This window comes from Scyliorhinus canicula, chromosome 10, assembly GCF_902713615.1.
Source record: "Scyliorhinus canicula chromosome 10, sScyCan1.1, whole genome shotgun sequence".
Taxonomy (NCBI): domain Eukaryota; kingdom Metazoa; phylum Chordata; class Chondrichthyes; order Carcharhiniformes; family Scyliorhinidae; genus Scyliorhinus; species Scyliorhinus canicula.
Window position 1 is genome coordinate 159380319 of NC_052155.1, and position 19546 is coordinate 159399864.

General features: G+C 44.7%; 1 protein-coding gene across 41 annotated transcripts in view; it reads right to left on the minus strand.

Moving 5' to 3' along the window:
• rims2a (regulating synaptic membrane exocytosis 2a) overlaps positions 1–19546 on the minus strand; it is a 1202647-nt gene that overhangs the window by 535494 nt on the left and 647607 nt on the right. For 30 of the 41 annotated variants that reach the window (XM_038810037.1, XM_038809989.1, XM_038810036.1 and 27 more), the window contains 2 exons: positions 8334–8542; positions 7296–7415 (listed from right to left, as the gene is read on the minus strand). In XM_038810037.1, coding sequence (XP_038665965.1) covers positions 7296–7415; positions 8334–8542 — 329 coding nt within the window. Of the gene's footprint in view, positions 1–7295; positions 7416–8333; positions 8543–8645; positions 8714–19546 lie in introns of all 41 variants that reach the window. The other 11 variants (XM_038810038.1, XM_038810033.1, XM_038810034.1 and 8 more) reach the window with 1 other exon arrangement.

Below are 19546 nucleotides of genomic sequence, written 5' to 3' on the forward strand. Positions count from 1 at the left end.
GTCTCAGCCAGTATGAGAACTGAACCCACGCTGTTGCCGTTGTTCCGCATCACAAACCAGCTGTCCAGCCAACTGAACTAACTGACCCCTACTGCCTACTACTCAAGGATGAAGGGCTACACAGATATGCCTTTCCACTTTCATACCTGCCCGAACCTCCGCTGCCTGACACCACCCTCCATCTCTGAACTATTGAATAGAATTCCTACAGTGCATAAGGGGACCATTTCGCTCTTGTATCTGTTCCGACCCTCTGAAAGAGCACCTGACCAAGGCCCATTCCCCACCCTATCCCCGTAACCCCACCTAACTTGCACATCTTTGGACACTAAGGGGAAATTTAGCATGGTCAATCTTTGGACTGTGAGAGGAAACTGGAGCACGAGGAGCAAACCCACGGAGACAAGGGGAGAATGTGCAAATTCCACACAGACTGTCACCCAAGACTGGAATTGAACCCCGGTCCCTGGCGCTATGAGGTAGCGGTTCTAACTACTGTGCCACCTATAAGTTCTGTGTTCTAAATTAAGCTCCCCAGGGCTCTGCACAAGGGAAATACACCTTTTAAGAGACCTTCAGAAGTATTTACAACTCTACCATAAATTCATGACTGTCTCACTGCTGCAAAAGGAACATGCAGCAGCAAAAATAATAATAATAATCTTTATTATTGTCACAATTAGGTTTACATTAACATTGCAATGAAATTACTGTGAAAATCCCCTAGTCGCCACATTCCAGCGCCTTTTCGGGTACACAGAGGGAGAATTCAGAATGTCCAATTCACCTGACGAGCAAATCTTTCGGGACTGTGGGAGGAAAGCGGAGCCCCGGGGGGAACCCACGCAGACACGGGGAGAACGTCCAGACTCCACACATGCAGTGACCCAAGTGGGAATCGAACCTGGGACCCTGGCGCTGTGAAGCAACAGTGCTAAGTTATGTTGGTTGAAACTCTCCACTAATTTTAAATGGGCCACCAGATTAGTGATTTGCACTGGAATTAATAATGTCTGTCCCCCTTTCGCCTACCAGCAAAAATTGTTTCAGCCAGATATAGAACATAGAACATAGAACAGTACAGCACAGAACAGGCCCTTCAGCCCTCGATGTTGTGCCGAGCCATGATCACCCTACTCAAACCCACGTATCCACCCTATACCCGTAACCCAACAACTCACCCCCTTAACCTTACTATTAGGACACTACGGGCAATTTAGAATGGCCAATCCAACTAACCCGCACATCTTTGGACTGTGGGAGGAAACCGGAGCACCCGGAGGAAACCCACGCACACACGGGGAGGACGTGCAGACTCCACACAGACAGTGACCCAGCCGGGAATCGAACCTGGGACCCTGGAGCTGTGAACCATTTATGCTAACCACCATGCTACCATGCTGCTATCCGCAGTCTTTCCGGCCCGACTAAAATCCAGCCCTAGTTTCCAGTTCTAGACTTTTATTTATTCATTTAAATTCCACCAACTGCCACGATATAATTTCAAAGTGTGCCCCTATGGTATTACAGCCTGTGCCTGTGCATTACTAGCCCAGTGATGTTGCCACCATGCCACTATCTCCCCTGACTTACAGCCCAGTAAGGCCTTGTTAAAGGGCTTGCTCTCTGAATTCTATGCTCCCTCTATGCAAGTTGTAAATCCACTCAGGATGCCTTGAACCGCAGTGGTAACAACCTACATCTGAGCCAGCAGGTTCAAATCTCACTTCAAGACTTAATGGCCATGGAAGATGTGTTCATAGCGTGGCAAAATAGGTCGATTATCAAACTGTAAAATCCTTCCGATATGCCCAAGGGAGATGGTAAGAGCAGGAGTGAAATCCACTCAGTTCTGATGAAAGGCGATGAGTTTGAAATGTTAACTGTTTCTCACTTCATAGATGCAGCCTGTCCTGCTGAACGTTTCAGCATTTTCTGATCTTATTTCAGATTTTATCCGCAGTATCATAGACCCTACACTCCTGATGCAAAAGAGCCAACTAATCTATCGTGGTATCATGACAAACTGCAATTTCATCAACTCTTTGTCTTCTTTATTGATCCATCGCAATATGAAACATGTTTTAAAGGATGCAAAGCCTGGGGTGAAAATGTGAAATCACCTTTAAATTGCTGGTGCCCCATGGCAGATAATACCGAGCCGTACAAAGCAGGAGAATACTAAGTTTAATTCCCTTATCTGTGCTTAGCTGAACTCAGCCAAGGTGGTGTTTGTAAAAACTGGCATTTCTGCCTGTGGATTCCAAGAAGCAAAAGTCAAAAATAAAAGGCAGGGGTCTGGATTCCCCGCCGGCAGGATACTCCTGCAGCCCGGGGGTTTCCCGACGGTGTGGGGCTGCCCCACAATGGAAAAGCCCATTGACCAGCCGGCGTAATGGAGCATCCCGCCGGCGGGGTGAAACAGAGATGGAAGGGGTAATGGCGGGGCAAAGAATCCAGCCCAGGATTCCCGCACCTAACCACAGAGCAGTATTATTCGCTGAGATTCTCCAGCCCGCTGTGGTAGGTTTTCCCACGGTGGTTGCAGCAATCCATTTAAATCCCCGTTGACTTAGGTGGGACCGGATGATCCCGCCAGCAGGAGATGCAGGGAAATCTCACCCATGACTTAGTGAATGCAAATCCCTGAAGCCATGCTATAGCCTCCTCATTTTCTGAGTCTTACATAATTATTCCTCCACTTACCCTTTAGAGGGGTTACTCACAGTAATGTGAAGCATTGTTTGTGTCTTTCCATAAATGCATAAGGGTTTTTTCCCAGGCCCGAGTGGCGGAGGCTGGCTGGCCTGTCCTGAACCTATTCAGTTGATAGTGCTGAAGTGTACATGTGCCAACAACACTCAAGTCAAGAGATATGTGATTGTATCCATATCTAAATAGCCTTGCTCGCTGCTTGGGTACCATATTTGTACAATTACCACATGCACTGGCATGGAGGGTTTCTGGTGTCGTATGGAATAGCATTGCAGTATGAATCATCACCTTCTGGAGGGGAGCAGGCAGTGATTGGTAGGACAGAAAAGAAATCAGGCAAAAACATTAAACATTCAAATCAAAAATAAATTACAGAACTTCACCATTACAAGAATGGAATTATTTATTTATTTTTGGGATGTGGGCTACGTTGGCTAGGCCAGCATTTATTGCCCATCCCTAGTTGCACTTGAGAAGGTGGTGGTGAGCTGCCTTCTTGAACTGTTGGGAGTCCCTGAGATGTAGGTACACATACAATTCTGTTAGGGAGGGAATTTCAGCGACACAGCGTCAGTGAAGGAATGGCAGTATGCTTCCAGATCAGGATGGCGAGTGCCTTGGAGTGGAACTACCAGATGGTGGTGTTCCCAGGTATCTGCTGCTCTTGTCCTTCTGGATGGTGGTGGTTATGAGTTTGTTTCTAAGATATCTTGGTGAGTTGCTGCAGTGCATCCTGTGGATGGTATACACTGCTGCCTCTGTTCATCGGTGGTGGATAGATTGAATGTTTGTGGAAGGGATAGCAATCAAGCAGGTTCCTTTGTCCTGCATGCGCAGGGCACTACCCTGAGGAGCTACAATGATGTCCTGGAGTGAGGCAATTGATCTCCAACCACTACGACCATCTTCCTTTGTACTAGGTAGGACTCAAAAAATAATTTTATTTGATGTAATTAATATTTAGTAATAGAAACGTGAAACATGGCTTGACTCAACATTTTCTATTCACGGAATGCGTAGAATAAACACGTAGAATACTGAAATTTAAAATTCAGGGAATGCAATCTAAACAATTTATGTTCGCAACCTGCTAAGGTGATGTTGTAAAGCCTGAGTGAACTCAGCACTGTTTGAAAGCCGGACATCGCCCTATTCCATGGATTTTTAAGCAAATTACAGGAAATGCAAACAAAAAAGTAATTATTTCAACGGAGCAGAGTTAATGACAAGAGATATTAGAGGCAACTTTGCTGATTATTGTTATTGTGGTGTGACGTATGCATTATTTTGACTGAAACCTGTCTGTGTCAAAGTGAGGAATAGCAGTACTGGGTAATGGACTAAACTATAAACACAGTATGGATCTCAACACAGATCTCAAATCACTCAATCCATTATTTCAATGAATGTCTTGACCCTCTTAAAATAAATGGGTGGATGCCACCTTAAAATTGCACATGAATGTGTTATTTGGGCAGCACAGTGGTTAGCACAGTTGCTTCACAGCTCCAGGGTTCCAGGTTCGATTCCCGGCTTGGGTCACTGTCTGTGTGGAGTCTGCACGTTCTTCCCGTGTCTGCATGGGTTTCCTCCGGGTGCTTTGGTATCCTCCTACAGTCCAAAAATGTTCAGATGTGCAGGTTAGGTGGATTGGCCATGCTAAATTGCCCTTAGTGTCCAAAAAAAAAGGTTAGGTGGGGTTACTGGGTTACGGGGATAGGGTGGAAGTGTGGGCTTAAATGGGGTGCTCTTTCCAAAGGCCGGTGCAGACTCGATGGGCCAAAATGGCCTCCCCCTGCACTGTAAATTCTATAAATGTCCACTTTCTGGTAATTTCAGAATCTAACTGGAGTCAAAGCATTTTTTAGGTAGGAACAAAGAACAAAACAATGGATAATTAAACCATTCCCTGGGTCTCATAGTACACAGCTGCAGAGTGGCATATAAACCAGTTATAATACTTCAACCTAACACTCCAGCAGGGAGCAGCACTCACAGGAGTGTATCTTACTTAGCCCTGACTTCCAGGAGTGTCCGTGCTAGGAGTATGGATCCCTGCTAAAAGTGCCAGATACTGGAATCATCCATATAGCCGCTCGCCTGCCTGATAGAGAATAGCCTGTAGTTCAATAAATGGATTGGGCAGGAGGGAGGGCGGAGGTAGATGGGGAGGTAATGGTGGGAAAGAGGGGAAACAAATTAAGAATAAGTAAAATGGAAAGGCCCTGAAATTCCATGGATGTTCTCCCAAACCCCTGCCGTTACGACATGAGATGTTCAGCAGAACTCCAGAAGGTGAAAATTTACCTCTTTTCTCTGAGGTTCCACTAGTATGCGACCTGGGTGAGAAACCAGGAGAACCATTAGAGGCATTATTTTCCACTGGTCTTTCTAAAATAAGCGAAGGGTCCATTACATATCCAAAAAAGCATGGGTCCTAGCTATGCCTGTGATTTTTGTAGGATATGCTGGACATTTCTTGTTCCAGTCCCACTCCCTCCTTCAATTATTTTTCCAGCACATTGATGGTTGTATTGGTGCCATGTCCTGCTCTCACCCGGAATTGGAAAACCTCATCAACCTTGCTTCTAATCCCCACTGTTCTCCTTCTCCAACTCGTACCTTCCGTGACTTCTCTGACTCCATTTCTGGGGATAAGCTATCAACTAATATTCATTATAAGCCCACTGACTCCCACAGCTACCTTTACTGCACCTCCTCACACCCTGCACCCTGTAAGGACTCCATTCCATTTTCCCAGTTCCTCTGTTTCAGTCATATTTGTTCTGATGATGCAACCTTCCACAACAGCACTTATGAAATATCTTTTTTCCCTCAACTGTGGATTCTCCCTGTCTACGTGGTTGACAGAGCCCTCTACCTTGACTGCAACATTTATTGTTCCTCTGCTCCCATCCCTTCCTCCCTGAACCACAATAGAATTCCTCTTGTCCACACCTTCCACCCCATCAGCCTCCATATTCAACAGATCATTTTTCACCATTTTCAACACGATGCCCCCCACCAAGAACATCTGCCTCTCCCCTCCACTTTCAGCATTTTAAAAGGGACAGATTCCGCTGTGGTACCCTGGTACTCTTCTCAGACACCCCCAACCCTTCACTGCACCTTTCCATGCAAAGGAAGGAGATGTAACAACTGCACTTTTACCTCTCTTTTCCTCATGCTCCAAGGTCCCAAACACTGCTTCCAAATGAAGCAGCAATTTATGTCTACTTCTTTCGATCTAGTAAACAGTATTTGCTGCTCACAATCTGCACTTCAGGGGGGAGAGCAAATGTAATTCAGTCCATAAACGTGACCCTGAGCTTCCAGTGGCCTGTCATTTTAATGCTCTATTGCTAAAATAGCTGTCATTGGCCTACTGCACTGTTTCAGTGAAGGTCATGGTAAGGTTGGGGAACAGCACCTCATCTTTCACTTAGGCACTTTATAGCCTTCTGAACTCAACATTGATTCCGACCATAATCTGAGTGCCCATTTTTTTTCCTTTTCTTTCAGTTTTGGATTTCTTTTTTATTGACTTTCACATAGCAAAGCTCAAGGCATATCCTTTTTTACTTTGTTTCTCTGCTTGACCCATATCCGTTTCCTTCGGCCCTGGTGGCCTAACTCTTCTCTCATCTAACTTCTTCCATCAGGCAGGAAATGAAAAAGAAATGAAAATCGCTTATTGTCACGAGTAGGCTTCAATGAAGTTACTGTGAAAATCCCCTAGTCGCCACATTCCGGCGCCAGTCCGGGGAGGCTGGTACGGGAATTGAACCGTGCTGCTGGCCTGCTTTAAAAGCCAGCGATTTAGCCCAGTGAGCTAAACCAGCCCCTAGATCCAAGATACAAAAGTCTGAGAACATGCACGAACAGATTCAAAAACAGCTTATTCCCCGTTACCAGACTCCTAAACGACTCTCTTCTGGACTGACCTGATTAATACTACACTCCTGTATGCTTCCCCCGATGCCGTTATCTATGTACTTACATTGTGTACCTTGTGTTGCCCTATTATGTATTTTCTTGTTATTTTATTTTCATGTACTTAATGATCTGTTTGAGCTGCTCGCAGAACAATACTTTTCACTGTACCTTGGTACACGTGACAATAAACAAATCCAATCCAATCATTCATACTGTTTTTCACCTTATCACAGACCTTCCTTTTGTCCTTGTTCCACCCACCCCATGCTCAAAGTATATTACATTTCCAAATTTTCCAGTTCTGATGAAAGGTCACCGGCCTGAATCGTGGCCCCTGTTACTCTCTCCAGGTGCTGCCACAACCTGCTGGGTATTTCCAATATTTTCTGTTTTTGTTTCAGATTTGCCGCATCTGCAGTTTTCTGCTTTCAGAAACGTGACATCAGTTATGCAACAGAATACATTCTTGCACATGTTAAATGGCAAGAAAAACAGATTCTTTGTGCGTAAAGGTTAGACATTTCTTAATAATGTGCCAGCTTTCAAGCTTTGTATAACATCTTTGAATAAAACATAATTTGATTGTTGCAGCAAAGAATATATTAAGAGATATAGGCAGCCACATGTAATAAATTATTACTCACCTTCAGACCCAGCAGCGCTCCAGAATCTCTAGGCACACTACCATCTTTTAGTCGTTTATTTAATAATATCCGACCAATTAGTCGCTCTCCATCTTTGGATGGTTGCCATGTCACTGGATGCTATGAGGTCAAAGCAATAACACATAGGTCTTTAATACCTAAACTTCCAAGTGTGCCACAGTATCTGTTTAATTAAGGTTCACTTTCCCCATTTGAAAAAAGCACTGCAATTGCACAAATATTTATGCTTTGATTTCCAATTAGAATCAACTTAATTTAGTAATTGTACAGCTAAATAGGTTTTTTAAAAAAAATCATTAGGGCCACTTCAATAATCCGGAATCAGATTTTTCCACTGTGGCACAATTTTAACATTCGAAATGTTTGTGTAATTGCAGAAGTTCATTGTTTCAATTCATGCTCCATGCAGAGAAATAAGCAGACAGGGGCAAGACTCCTCAGTAATACCACCCAACTCCCAGGTCAGAAATCGTCACCAACAACAGCTACCACAGTCACCAAGTTTAAGCAACACCAAGTAACAAAGCAGACAGTAAAAACAGTTCTATTACAACACCTACCAAAATGCCACTGCACCAAAATAAGTTCACATACATGACAGTGGAAGGGAAAAAAGAAAAACACAGTTCTGCGGCAAAACAGATCCAACTTTTCCTCTTAGTCTGATTTTAAAATACCATCTTCAGGCGGACACTTTAAGCTGACTTAATTAGAAAAATTGATTTGGGAAGTTTCAACAACAAAGGTATCACTGAAGAACAACAACACATGATGTTTCTAAAACTCTACCATGCAATTGTACCACTGAACATTCCTGTGCATCTTGGAACAAAAAAAATGGATTTAGTTTTGCTGCTGCACAGCAAACAATAAAGCAAGCAGCTCCAGATTCTTTTCTTTTATCTGCACCTTTATGTGCATTTATCCTTCGAAAGGCCCTGTCCCTTTACATTGAATGACAGAGAGCAAACGAAGACCAAATGAGCAGGATGAATGCAGGCTATACAGACTAAGTACCTTCTCGCTATGGCTATGTTCCTCGTTTAGTGTCGTGCTACTGCACGTATCTACCCCAGAGTCTTTAATCTGAGGCTCAGACCATTCCAAGTCCTCTTCCAATGAGTGGCCGCCAAATCGCACCATTTTCTTTTGCCTCTCAGACAAGGTGTTAGAGTCCGACAATACTGCCTGCTCACTAGTTTTTCTTTTTCCCCTTTGACTGTTCCCTACAGGCATGGGATAAAAAAAAAAGAAACATGCAAAGGCATAAATAAAACAAAGGAAAGTGAAATGAAAAGAAACTGAATGTTAAGGCTCCACATGTCTCACCAAAGACATTGGGGACGCCTCACTGCTATGCCAAGATGCATGGTCCAGCCAGTAGTAATCCACGTCCCCTGTGAGAATCAAACACATAAGGAAGTGCAGAAGAGGAAGGCACAGGAAGGACAGAAGTGGAAATTATAGACAACTGTACTGAATAGCAGGGTGTGAGATATTTGTGTGCATCAAAAAAATTTTGCTTGGCGCATATCCAACTTTAGAATAACTGATTCAGTTGCCAAATCTCATCAGTGCTGCATTCTAATCTTTTAATTGAATTTGAGAATAAATCCCCTCATTGCATTGGCTACAAACTAACTCTGGTCAGATGGGCAGGATAGCAACCTGCTCCCAAAGTTGCCACCATCCCAATCAGAATCATTGATTTTTTACATTTCAAATGCTCATATTTCATCGAGTATTCAAATCTTTCTTTTAAATGATATTCATGTTTAGATCACAAAATAATATTAGAAGCATATAAACATTATATTACGCCTTTTGGGGGAATCTATTGGTAACAGTGCTGAGAAAAGTCTATTGGTTTTGAGAATTACTAACAGCTTTATAATTGAAAGACAGTGTTACTCACAGATGGAAACATTGAATACAGATGTAATTTTGAAACCTGTTTGTTTCAATTGTATTGAAAATCTTTATGAAAACCAAGAAGACGCATTAGAAAATAAAAGTATGTTTTTTAATGTTTGCATAAACTCCATGAAAGAAGGACAGCGAACAGGAAGACAAAGTAGATTAGTGAACAGAAGATCAATTTGAATATTCATACAAAAACATTTGAAGAGACTGTATCCTTTTTAAACGTCAACATAGACTTGTTTGCCGACAGAAGCCAGCACTTCACTTTGCTCAATTCTACACAGCTCGACTGGAGTTTAGCCCAATAATATCCAGTTAGTTTTAGAGTCACCTCGGACAAGCATGTAAAGCACACAAAGCAAACAGGCATCCACACCTCACTTGGAAGAGACCTTTGGTATCCTTTGCTGGGCAATGAGCCCAGCAGGATCATCTGTTGTTCTCAACCGACCCTAGAATTAATATTGGACTGATTCAGTAATGTGAAATTGGGTCTTATAATCTAAACATTGTATATGGTGACTGAAATGCATCTGAAATTCTTTTCATTACACTTGAGAACTGAGCGTCTAATTGAATCAATTTCTAAGCATGGATAATGTTGTCAAATTACAACTTTTTGCTATATTCAGATGATTAGCAGTTTTGAATCAATTTCCCCTTTAAAAGGGAAAGTTCCACATTGGATCTGGCTTATGTCCATTTCAGCCAGACAAAACTGAGCAGCCATGGAGTTCAGGGCATACCGGAAAGCATCTTGTAATCAGTTCTAAATACTGATGAGAAAGATGGGGCGAAATTCTCCCCCCCCCACGACGGGTGGGAGAATAGCGGGAGGGCCTTCCCGACTTTTTTGACGCCCTCCCGCTATTCTCCCGCCCCCCCGCCGAAATCCCGACACGAATCGCTGCCGCCGTTTTTTTACGGCCGGCAGCGATTCACAGCTGTTAGAAGGGCCGAAGTCCCAGCCCTTTACGACCTTTTTACGAACGGCAAACACACCTGGTCCTGCCGTTCGTAAAAACGTCGTGACCACCTGGAAAAAAATAACCATGGCACCGATTGGCACGGCAGTACCACGGCCGTGCCAAGGGTGCCATGGGCCCGCGATCGGTGCCCACCGATCGCGGGCAGCGGGCCCGATGCCCGCGCACTATTTGTCCTTCCGCCGCCCCGCAGTATCAATACGCGGGGCGGCTGAGGGGCAACCCGGACCGCGCATGCGCGGGTTTCGCGCAAAAACGCGATGACGTCACCCGCGCATGCGCGGGTGGAGTCTTCCCACCTGCGCATGCGCGGCTGACGTCATATGACGCGTCAGCCGGCGCTAAGTCCGACAAGCGGGCTTAACGATTTTCGTTGAGCCCGACTTGTCGGAGCCTCCGACGTCGGGCTGCTAGCCCCGACGGGGGACCAGAATCGGTCCCCCGTCGGGAAGGGGCGCGATGCCGTAAAACCCGCCCGGGTTTTACGGCAGTTTGACGATTTCTCCCGTTTTGGGAGAATTTCGCCCAGGGTTCTTTTGGGGACTGAAGCCAGAGTCTTCATCAGAATACACTGGATTGATCAGCGTGAAGGGAGGGAGGAGAAATCTCAAACGTGTGATACTTATAGGGAATACCAGTCAAGTGGAGCAGACTGGCTTTTCTCTGGTAACAGACATGACTCCGGCATAGCATATCACGTCCTTGGTGTCAGAATCAAGGATATCACCATGTGGCTTCAGAACGTTCTGGAGGAGAAAGGTGAACAGCCAGAGGTCATGGTACATATTGGTATCAATGGCATAGGTAGAAAAAGGTCTGTGATCTTTCCAGCAGATTTTAAGTTAGGAAAGAGATCAAGAAGCAGGGCGTCAAAGGTAGTAATTTCTGGATTATCCCTAGTGCTGTGAGCTAATGAGCACAGAAATAGGAGGAGCGAGCATGGCTGGAGAGATGGCACAGGAGGGAAGACCATACGTGGGGCACTGGATCTGGGGAAGGTGCTACCTGTACGGTCAATAGAGGGAAATGGTGGCTTTATGATAGTGTCACTAAACTAGTAATCCAAAGGCTCAGGCTAACACTGTGGAGAAGCTGGTGGATTAAGTTAAATTAGTAACTCTGGAATATAAATCGTGTCTCAGTAATGGCGATCGATTGTCGTAAAGACCCATTTGGTTCACCAATGTTCCTTTAGGGGTGTAACCTACCATCCTTACCCGGTCTGTAACTCCGGACCACAGCAATGTGATTAATTCTTAACTGCCCTCAGTTCAAGGGAAATTAGGGATGGGCAACAAATGTTAGCTTTGCCAGTAACATCCATATCCCATGAAAGAATACAAAGACATGGGTAGCACCTCGGCAGGGTTGATCAGTATCCTTGTTTGCTCGTGAAGTTGGGGTGGGTTTTATTTATCGAGACAGAGGGATGAGAAGCTGAGCATACATTCAGCAGGCAGGAAAGCAGAGCGGGAAATGGAGAGCAGAAAATTAGCAAGAGAGTTTGGTTGGCAGAGAAAACAAAATTTGAAAATACTCAAAAAGGAATCCATTTTTGCTGAATGGTGAAGACCAAATTGAAGGGGGTGGATTCTCTGTCCCGCCGCACCAGTATTCTTCATATCGCCAGCTGACCAATGGAGTTTCCCATTGTGGGCAGCCCCAGGCCGTCAGGAAATCCCCGGGCTGCCGGCAAAATGGAGAATCCCGACAGCGGGGACTCAACCCAGGGGGTATAGTGGACAAGGTAGAGGAGCTGATGGCACAGACTGATTGAGTAAGTATAATTTTTTTTAGCTGTTACTGAAATATGGGGCGGAATCCTGCGCTCTGGGGACTAAGTCCCCACGCCGGCGGGAAAACCAGTGCCAATGACTCCAGCCCCAAGGTGAGGAATTCTCACCTTTCTAGGGGGCTAGGTTGACGGCGGAGGGGTTGGCGCCACTCCAGCCGGCACCCAAGGGACAGCACTAGTTCGCACATGGACGGATCGGCCGGCGGGATTCCGCGCATGTGCGGATTGGCCAGTGTATTCTTGCGCATGCGTGGGGGGTTCTCTTCTCCGCGCGGTCCCTGGGCAATATGGCAGAGCCCTACAGGGGCCCAGCGCAGAAGGAAGAAGTCCCCCCACAGAACAAGCCCGCCTGCAGATCGGTGGGCCCTGATCACGGGCCAGGCCACCGTGGGGTCGGATATCTCACTCCCCCCCCCCCCTCCCCCCCCCAGGACTACCCACCCATCATGCTGATGCATGAGTTGAGTGATTCACGCCGGCAGGACTGGCCAAAAATGGACGGCCGCTCAGCCCATCGGGGCCCAGAGAATTGCCGGGGGCAACGGCCCCCGACCGGCATTGTGTTGATCCCGCCCCCGTCCGAAAAACGGCGCCAGAGAATATGGCAGCCGGCGGCGGGGCGGTATTCGCGCCTCCCACCGGGGATTCTCCGACCTGGCAGGGGATCGGAGAATCCTGCCCATGAAGTCTTACAACACCAGGTTAAAGTCCAACAGGTTTGTTTGGAATTACTAGCTTTCGGAGCGTAGCTCCTTCATCACCTGAGGAAGGAGCTGTGCTTTGAAAGCTGGTGGTTCCAGACAAACCTGTTGGACTTTAACCTGGTGTTGTAAGATTTCTTACTGTGCCCACCCCAGTCCAATGCCGGCATCTCCACATCATTACTGAAATATAGTTGAGGAGAAGGGCAAGAATGGCAGATCAACGTGCCTGATTACAGGATTTTCAGACAAGATAGTGAGGGGATAAAAAAGCAGACGGGCTAGAAATATTATTTAAAAAAACAATTACAGCTTTGAGAAAATATATTCATCAAATGAAGCAATATGTGTTGAACAAAGGAAGAAAGAAGAAGCAATCACACTGCTGAGGTGTACTATAGAACTCCAAATAGCCTGAGGGAGATTGAAGAGCACATTTGCAGGCAAATCTCTGACAAATGTAAAAGCAATTAAGGCAGTAAAAGTGGGGTTTTTTAATTAGCCTCATATTAACTGGAAATATGACCAGTGTAAAAGGCACAGAGAGCACAGAATTACCGAAATGCACTCAGGAACATTTTACTTTTTAGTTTCAGTTGTGGCAAGATCAACAAGAGTGGGGGAGAGGGGTAGAACCCTACCAAGCAATCCTGATGCTGAACATGGTCATCTTCTGCTCAGAGGACAAAGTATCTTTGTAAGGTTCCCAAGGTGACAGTTGGAAGAAAGCAATATTATAAATAACTTCAGTGTACTGCATCCAATGCATATATTTCCCTGCCCTTCCAATCTTCCATGGGCCCAGGTGACTAATTAATGTCAAACTCATGCTCCTCGATGGGCGATCAAATTTGTCAGATTGCTACTTTTCATTTTCTGTTTTCCAAGTAAGATTCTATTTTCTCATTTGCACTACACCCTGTAATTCTCGGGTATTGCCGATCAGTTCACAATTTTGTCTGAAGAAGAAAATTCTCTCTTCGGGAGATCAGGCACCCAGTTCTTGTACGTCGGGGGTGTCTTTTTCACTGGTTGAATTTGTGCATTAAGCTCTATTATATCGGTATTATTTGTATCTCTTCAAACACAAATTTTTCTGTCAGAAATTGAAATTGTGCTGTTGCTACTAATTTGTGAAACACGATTTAAGAACTGCACAACATTTCAGATCTTAAGTGGAAATATTTGAGCAAGTTGAGCTACATTCACAGTACCAAATAGATCCAAACCATTTTTAAAAGTCTATGTAATTCGATAAAAAGTATATAATCTCTTTAAAATAACAGTTCAAAACATACTTACAAGTGTATATACTGTAAGCAACCTGAATTATAAATTAAATTCGCATTCAATGTTAAGAAAAAGCGAATGGGTTTAAATGGTATTTCCTAGATAATGGCTGAGGAGAAAACAAAACAGCAGACTAAATAAGGGCTGTGTGCTATATCTGACTTGATACAATCATGCAAATAAGCATATTTTAAAACTTTCTTTTCTAATTCTTCTGAAATTGTTAATCTTCTTCGGAATTCTTTCAGCACATTATGATATGACAGTATCAATCAATAGTGGTAACAGGGGGACTGATTTATACCATTTTCCTCTTGTATGCCAGGCAGACGGTACACAGACCACATCGGTAAATAAATCTTATTTTGATATCAATTATGTCGTATCATTTTAGTTTCTCACTTGAAATAAGTTGTGTTTCTCAGGTATTGAGTTATCTTTGTATACATGAACTAATCTAAGAATCAATCATAGAAACTTTACAGTGCAGGAGGACATTTGGTCCATTGGGTCAGCACCGACCTTCTGAAAGAGCACCCCCCCCCCCCCCCCCCCCCCGGGTCGGACCCCCACCCTATCCCTGTAACCCAGTAACCCCACCTAACCATTTGGACACTAAGAGGCAATTTAGCATGGCCAATTCACCTAACCTGCACATCTTTGGACTATGAAAGGAAACCGGAAGAAACCCACGCAGACACGGGGAGAAAGTGCAACTCCACACAGACAGTCACGCAGAGCCGGAATTGAACCCAGCTCCCTGGTGCTGTGAGGCAGTAGTGCTAACCACTGCACCACCATGCCGTCCCAAATCTAGAAACTCAACATTTGGCATTGATTATTATACCTTTGCTTAAATGGTACAGAACCCAAAGTTGAATCTACCCTGAAGTACCAGTCAAACGTGATTCCTCTTGACAAGTACCTCATTGCGCAAGAGACGAATTCAACAATGCAGTTTAACTTTAAGTGTTATAAACTTTGCATTAAAAAAACATAGTTTTCACTGATGGATAACTTTCACCTATTAGGTGAGCTTGGATTAGTTGCTGAATGCTCTGCCTGTGCTATTAAACTGAGGTGTGTCGGAGGTGGGGGGGGGGGGGGGGGGGGGGGGGGGGGAGGCGTAGCGCAGGAATTGCTAGAGCAACATCTCATTCCAGGCAACAAATTACTGCACTTTCTGATACGGTGCAGCATTGGAATAAGAGTAAGCCATTAAGCTCCTTGAACCTGTTCCACCATTCAATGAGAGCATGGCTGATCTACGACCAATTATAATTCCATATCTTCACCTATGCGCCATATCACTTAATGCCTTTGACTAATAAAAAACCATCAATCTCAGTACTGAAACTAACTAATCTGCAACAATTGCAGTCTGTTTTAGAGAATTCCAAATGTTTTGCATGCTTTGTGTGAATAAGTATCTCCTAATTTTACTCCTGAAAGGAGTAGCTCCAATTTATGACGATGCCACCCACACCCGTACGCATCAAACCATCTCTCTCCACACCCCAGTCCTGGATTCCACAACCAGTGGAAATAATTCCTCTCCATCTACCCAATCTGTTCTGTTTAATATCTTAAAAACTATTCAATCACCTCTTAAAGATCTAAATTTCAGTGAATACAACCCTAGTTTCTTTAATCACTCCTTGTAGCTTAACTCTTAGAGTCTACACTGGCCTCAAAGTCAGAAGGTGCGGTGGCCAGAATTGCTTTCAGTGCACTAGGTGTTATCTAACCAGGGCTTTGTACAGTTGAATCGTTAATTCTACCCTCTTGTATTATATTGCTCTGGGTACAGTTGCCAGCTTTCCATTAGACCTTTTGATAATTTTCAGTACCCTATCATTAGTGGTGGTTGTGGAAACATCTATGATCATTGCTCCCTAATCACATCCAAAAAGAAACAACTTGGACACATAGATGAAGCGAAAGGGGCTCAAAAAATATTTCTGAGTTGACATGGGAGTGTCACTTTAAGAAAGGTTTTTGTCTTCAGTGATGGCTTCAGTGATGCCATTGTGTGGTTGGAGCTGGGCTGTGGCTGTCTGAGGTTTTTGGTTTTGTTTTCAGTTTTTGACTGTTGTGGACTACAGACAAGGAGAAAGAAGTGATTTGGCCTTTCAGTCTCTATTTTCATTTTAAATATCTGTTCCAGAAGTAAACAGGTTGTGCCTACCTGCTTTAGTAACTTAAAAGATATATTCAGGGAAAGCCAGTGTCATTCAAGTGAGAATGCAGAGTGCTGGGCCACGCCTTTGAAAAGGGGTTTTTGGTTCAGTGGATTTAGTTTTTGAATTGGAACAGTTAAGGGGGAATTCATTAAATGTTATACATAGATTACTGTAGCTGGGTGATGTTTTTATGATTCTAATTGATAACAATCCTTGCTGTTTGTTTATATATACATGTTAACTAAGAATAAAGCTCATTTTGATTAAAGTGTCTTGGAAGACTGATGAATCACACCTGAAGGGAAGGCTCTTGTGCTCATCCTAGCCAAATTCAACATAAAGATTGTAGGTCAGGTGGACTTCATATATACTTTGGAGTTTCTAAGCTCTGGCCCATAACAGAGTTTTGCCATTAAATTAAAAATAGGAACCAGCAACACAAGCAATAAGAGGACGAGCTTCTAACTAGATGAATGTGGGTTTGAATCCCCAGAAACTATAGTTTGGCTACTAGATGAAGCCTCAATATGCTTTGTATGCCCTATGTTGGGCACTAACATAGCCAGTTAATCAACTGGAAGTACAAGTGCTCAAAAAGTCTTTCAGGGAGCAAATCATGCACAAAGCTCTCAAGGAGCTAAAGGAGGCTGTCTACTGGCAAGTAACTAAAGCATACAATTAAATTGAAGCATTGAGATAAAAGACAATTATTTTATTTAAAAGGAAAAAAAAATCACAGGTTCTAAAAATCACAGCTTCTAAAAATCACAGGTTCTTCTGCAGCCCTTTACCGAGAGATAAAGGGTATGATCAAACGGCCATGTTCCACATGAAAAGCAGCTCGACGTGGCACAACTTGGCCAATAAAAGCCGGGCGGCTCTGCTCCCGGGATCTACCCAGCTCGCAATGCCTCGCAAGATCTAACGTGATATTGAGAGACATTGCCGTGTAAATCCAGCCCGTTGTGGGCAGGATCCCATTTTGGCAAATCTGCATATGAGAGCAAGACAGCTAGTCCCACCCTAATATGTAGTTTTCTGAAGTACACGAGGCATTGGGATCTATCCCCTAGGCCTCAGACACCTGGGCGAGTACCATTCAGTACAGGTCTCCAGAAACTGGGAACCAAATGGAACGGCACTCATGGGGGCCTCCCAGGGGATCGGAGGCCCGCTGGTCCGTGCCCTTTGAGCAGAGTGGTACTCTGGCACAGCTGGTGCCATCCAGGCACCATGGCACTGCCAGCCTGGTGCTGCCATCTGTGTGCCAGGCTGGCACTGTTAATGTGCCCAGGTGTCACTGCCAGCTGGCAGTGACACTGCAAGGGTACCAGGTTGACACTGCCAAGGTGCCATGCTGGCATTTTATGCACCGTGGTGATCAGACCGGGGGTGCCCTGGGGACCACCTCACAGTGAGATGGAGCTTTGTGGGGGTCAGGTGTTGCACGGGGTCTCCAGAGATCGGTATTTGATCGAGATTTAAAAATGGCATCCTGGTCTCTCACTACACTGAGCAGTTCCAGCGAGCGAAGCTCCTCAGTGCAGAAAACGGGGCTATGCGCGGCATTGACTGCACGTTCCCTGCTGAGGCTCCCTATCTAACCCGAGTGACGTTTGTTAGCATTGTGTTTCTCTGCACTGCGAGCACCGGGTAACACGTGGCTAAACGCGCTCGCTATGGGTCTTGTTCCCATTTAATTAAATTGTGCCCAAAGTTTGTAAATTCCACATACCAAGGAGTGTTTCGATTCCCCAGAACACATATTAACCTTCACACTACTTTGCATTTTTTCCTAGCTACAGAAAGGAATGTGCAATTTTGGCTGGGCCATACTGGGGCGACGGTGCCGGGAGAAGCCCTTTCCAAAACCTTAGACCGGTGAAATTCAAACAGCGCAAACAAGGAAGTAAGACAGGTCGGTAGTCCATGATCCAGTGAATCCAGCAAGGAGCACAGCTCACAAAAATCCCATCATAGATAATTAAGGACATGCAGTCTTTGATTCAATCCAATCATTTTAACAGATGGAAAATCACAGGTTACACACATTCAATGTTCTCAACTACGCTCTTTGTGATTGCTGCTCACCGCTGGATCCCATAATCACTCCTTATAAGCAGAAATAGAACTGAGTTGCATGAACTTCTGTGGAATCATCAGCGTTAGAGCCCCATGTGGCACATAATCTGCTGTTTGGGCACCTCAGTCCTTAAAACTGTGACTTGATTAGTTTTAAATATTCTTTTAGCCGTGTTATTGGTTTGTGCAAATTTATTGTTGGCCATAATGGTTGTATGTTCTGGCCCACAAAACCTCTTGAGGAAAGTAATACATAACCTAAAGTAGGGTGTTTAGTTTGAGGATATGCCGGTGTTAGACTGGGGTGAGCACAGTAAGAAGTCTTACAACACCAGGTTAAAGTCCAACAGGTTTGTTTAGAATCACTAGCTATCGGAGCACTGCTCCTTCCTCAGGTGACTGAAGAGGTGGGTTCCAGAAACATATATATAGACAAAGTCAAAGATGCAAGACGATACTTTGAATGCGAGCCTTTGCAGGTAATTAAGTCTTTACAGATCCAGAGAGAAGGGTAATCCAGGTTAAAGAGGTGTGAATTGTCAAGCCAGGACAGTTGGTAGGGTTTCGCAAACCCAGGCCAGATGGTGGAGGGTGAATGTAATGCAACATGAATCCCAGGTCCCGGTTGAGGCCGCACTCATGTGTGCGGAACTTGGCTATAAGTTTCTGCTTGGCAATCCTGCGTTGTCGCGAGTCCTGAAGGCCGCCTTAGAGAACACTTACCCGGAGATCAGAGGCTGAATGCCCTTGACTGCTGAAGTGTTCCCCGACTGGAAGGGAACATTCCTGCCTGGTAATTGTCGCGTGATGTCCTTTCATTTCATCCGTTGTCACAGTGTCTGCATGGTCTCGCCATTTGAGTTTGAGGATAGTAATCCATAACCTAAAGTAGGGTGTTTTGTTTTCCCAGGTAATTTCAGGCTCTTTGTGCTCTTCCCACTTCTAATTGGCTACTTGCAAATTTGTTCAAACAAGTTATGCAAAGGAGGGGAGTTTTATCCTGGAGGAGTGCTTGGGTTTGGGTGTGGGTCGGGAATTAAATCTGGCAAAAATGCAAGCATGTCTAGAAGACAGTTCCAACCAACCCACTGACCTCCTGCCGTGTTTAACTCAAGAACATTAGGGCTTGCTGCATTCCTTTGAGAGAAGTGTGTTGCCCAATAACATATGGAAATCATTCAATTGGAAGATTATTTCACCACAATTTTGTTAAATGTTGCATTCCTGCGTTTTCTGGGGTTGCTGAAATAGGCCACTGGAACAAGGCAAG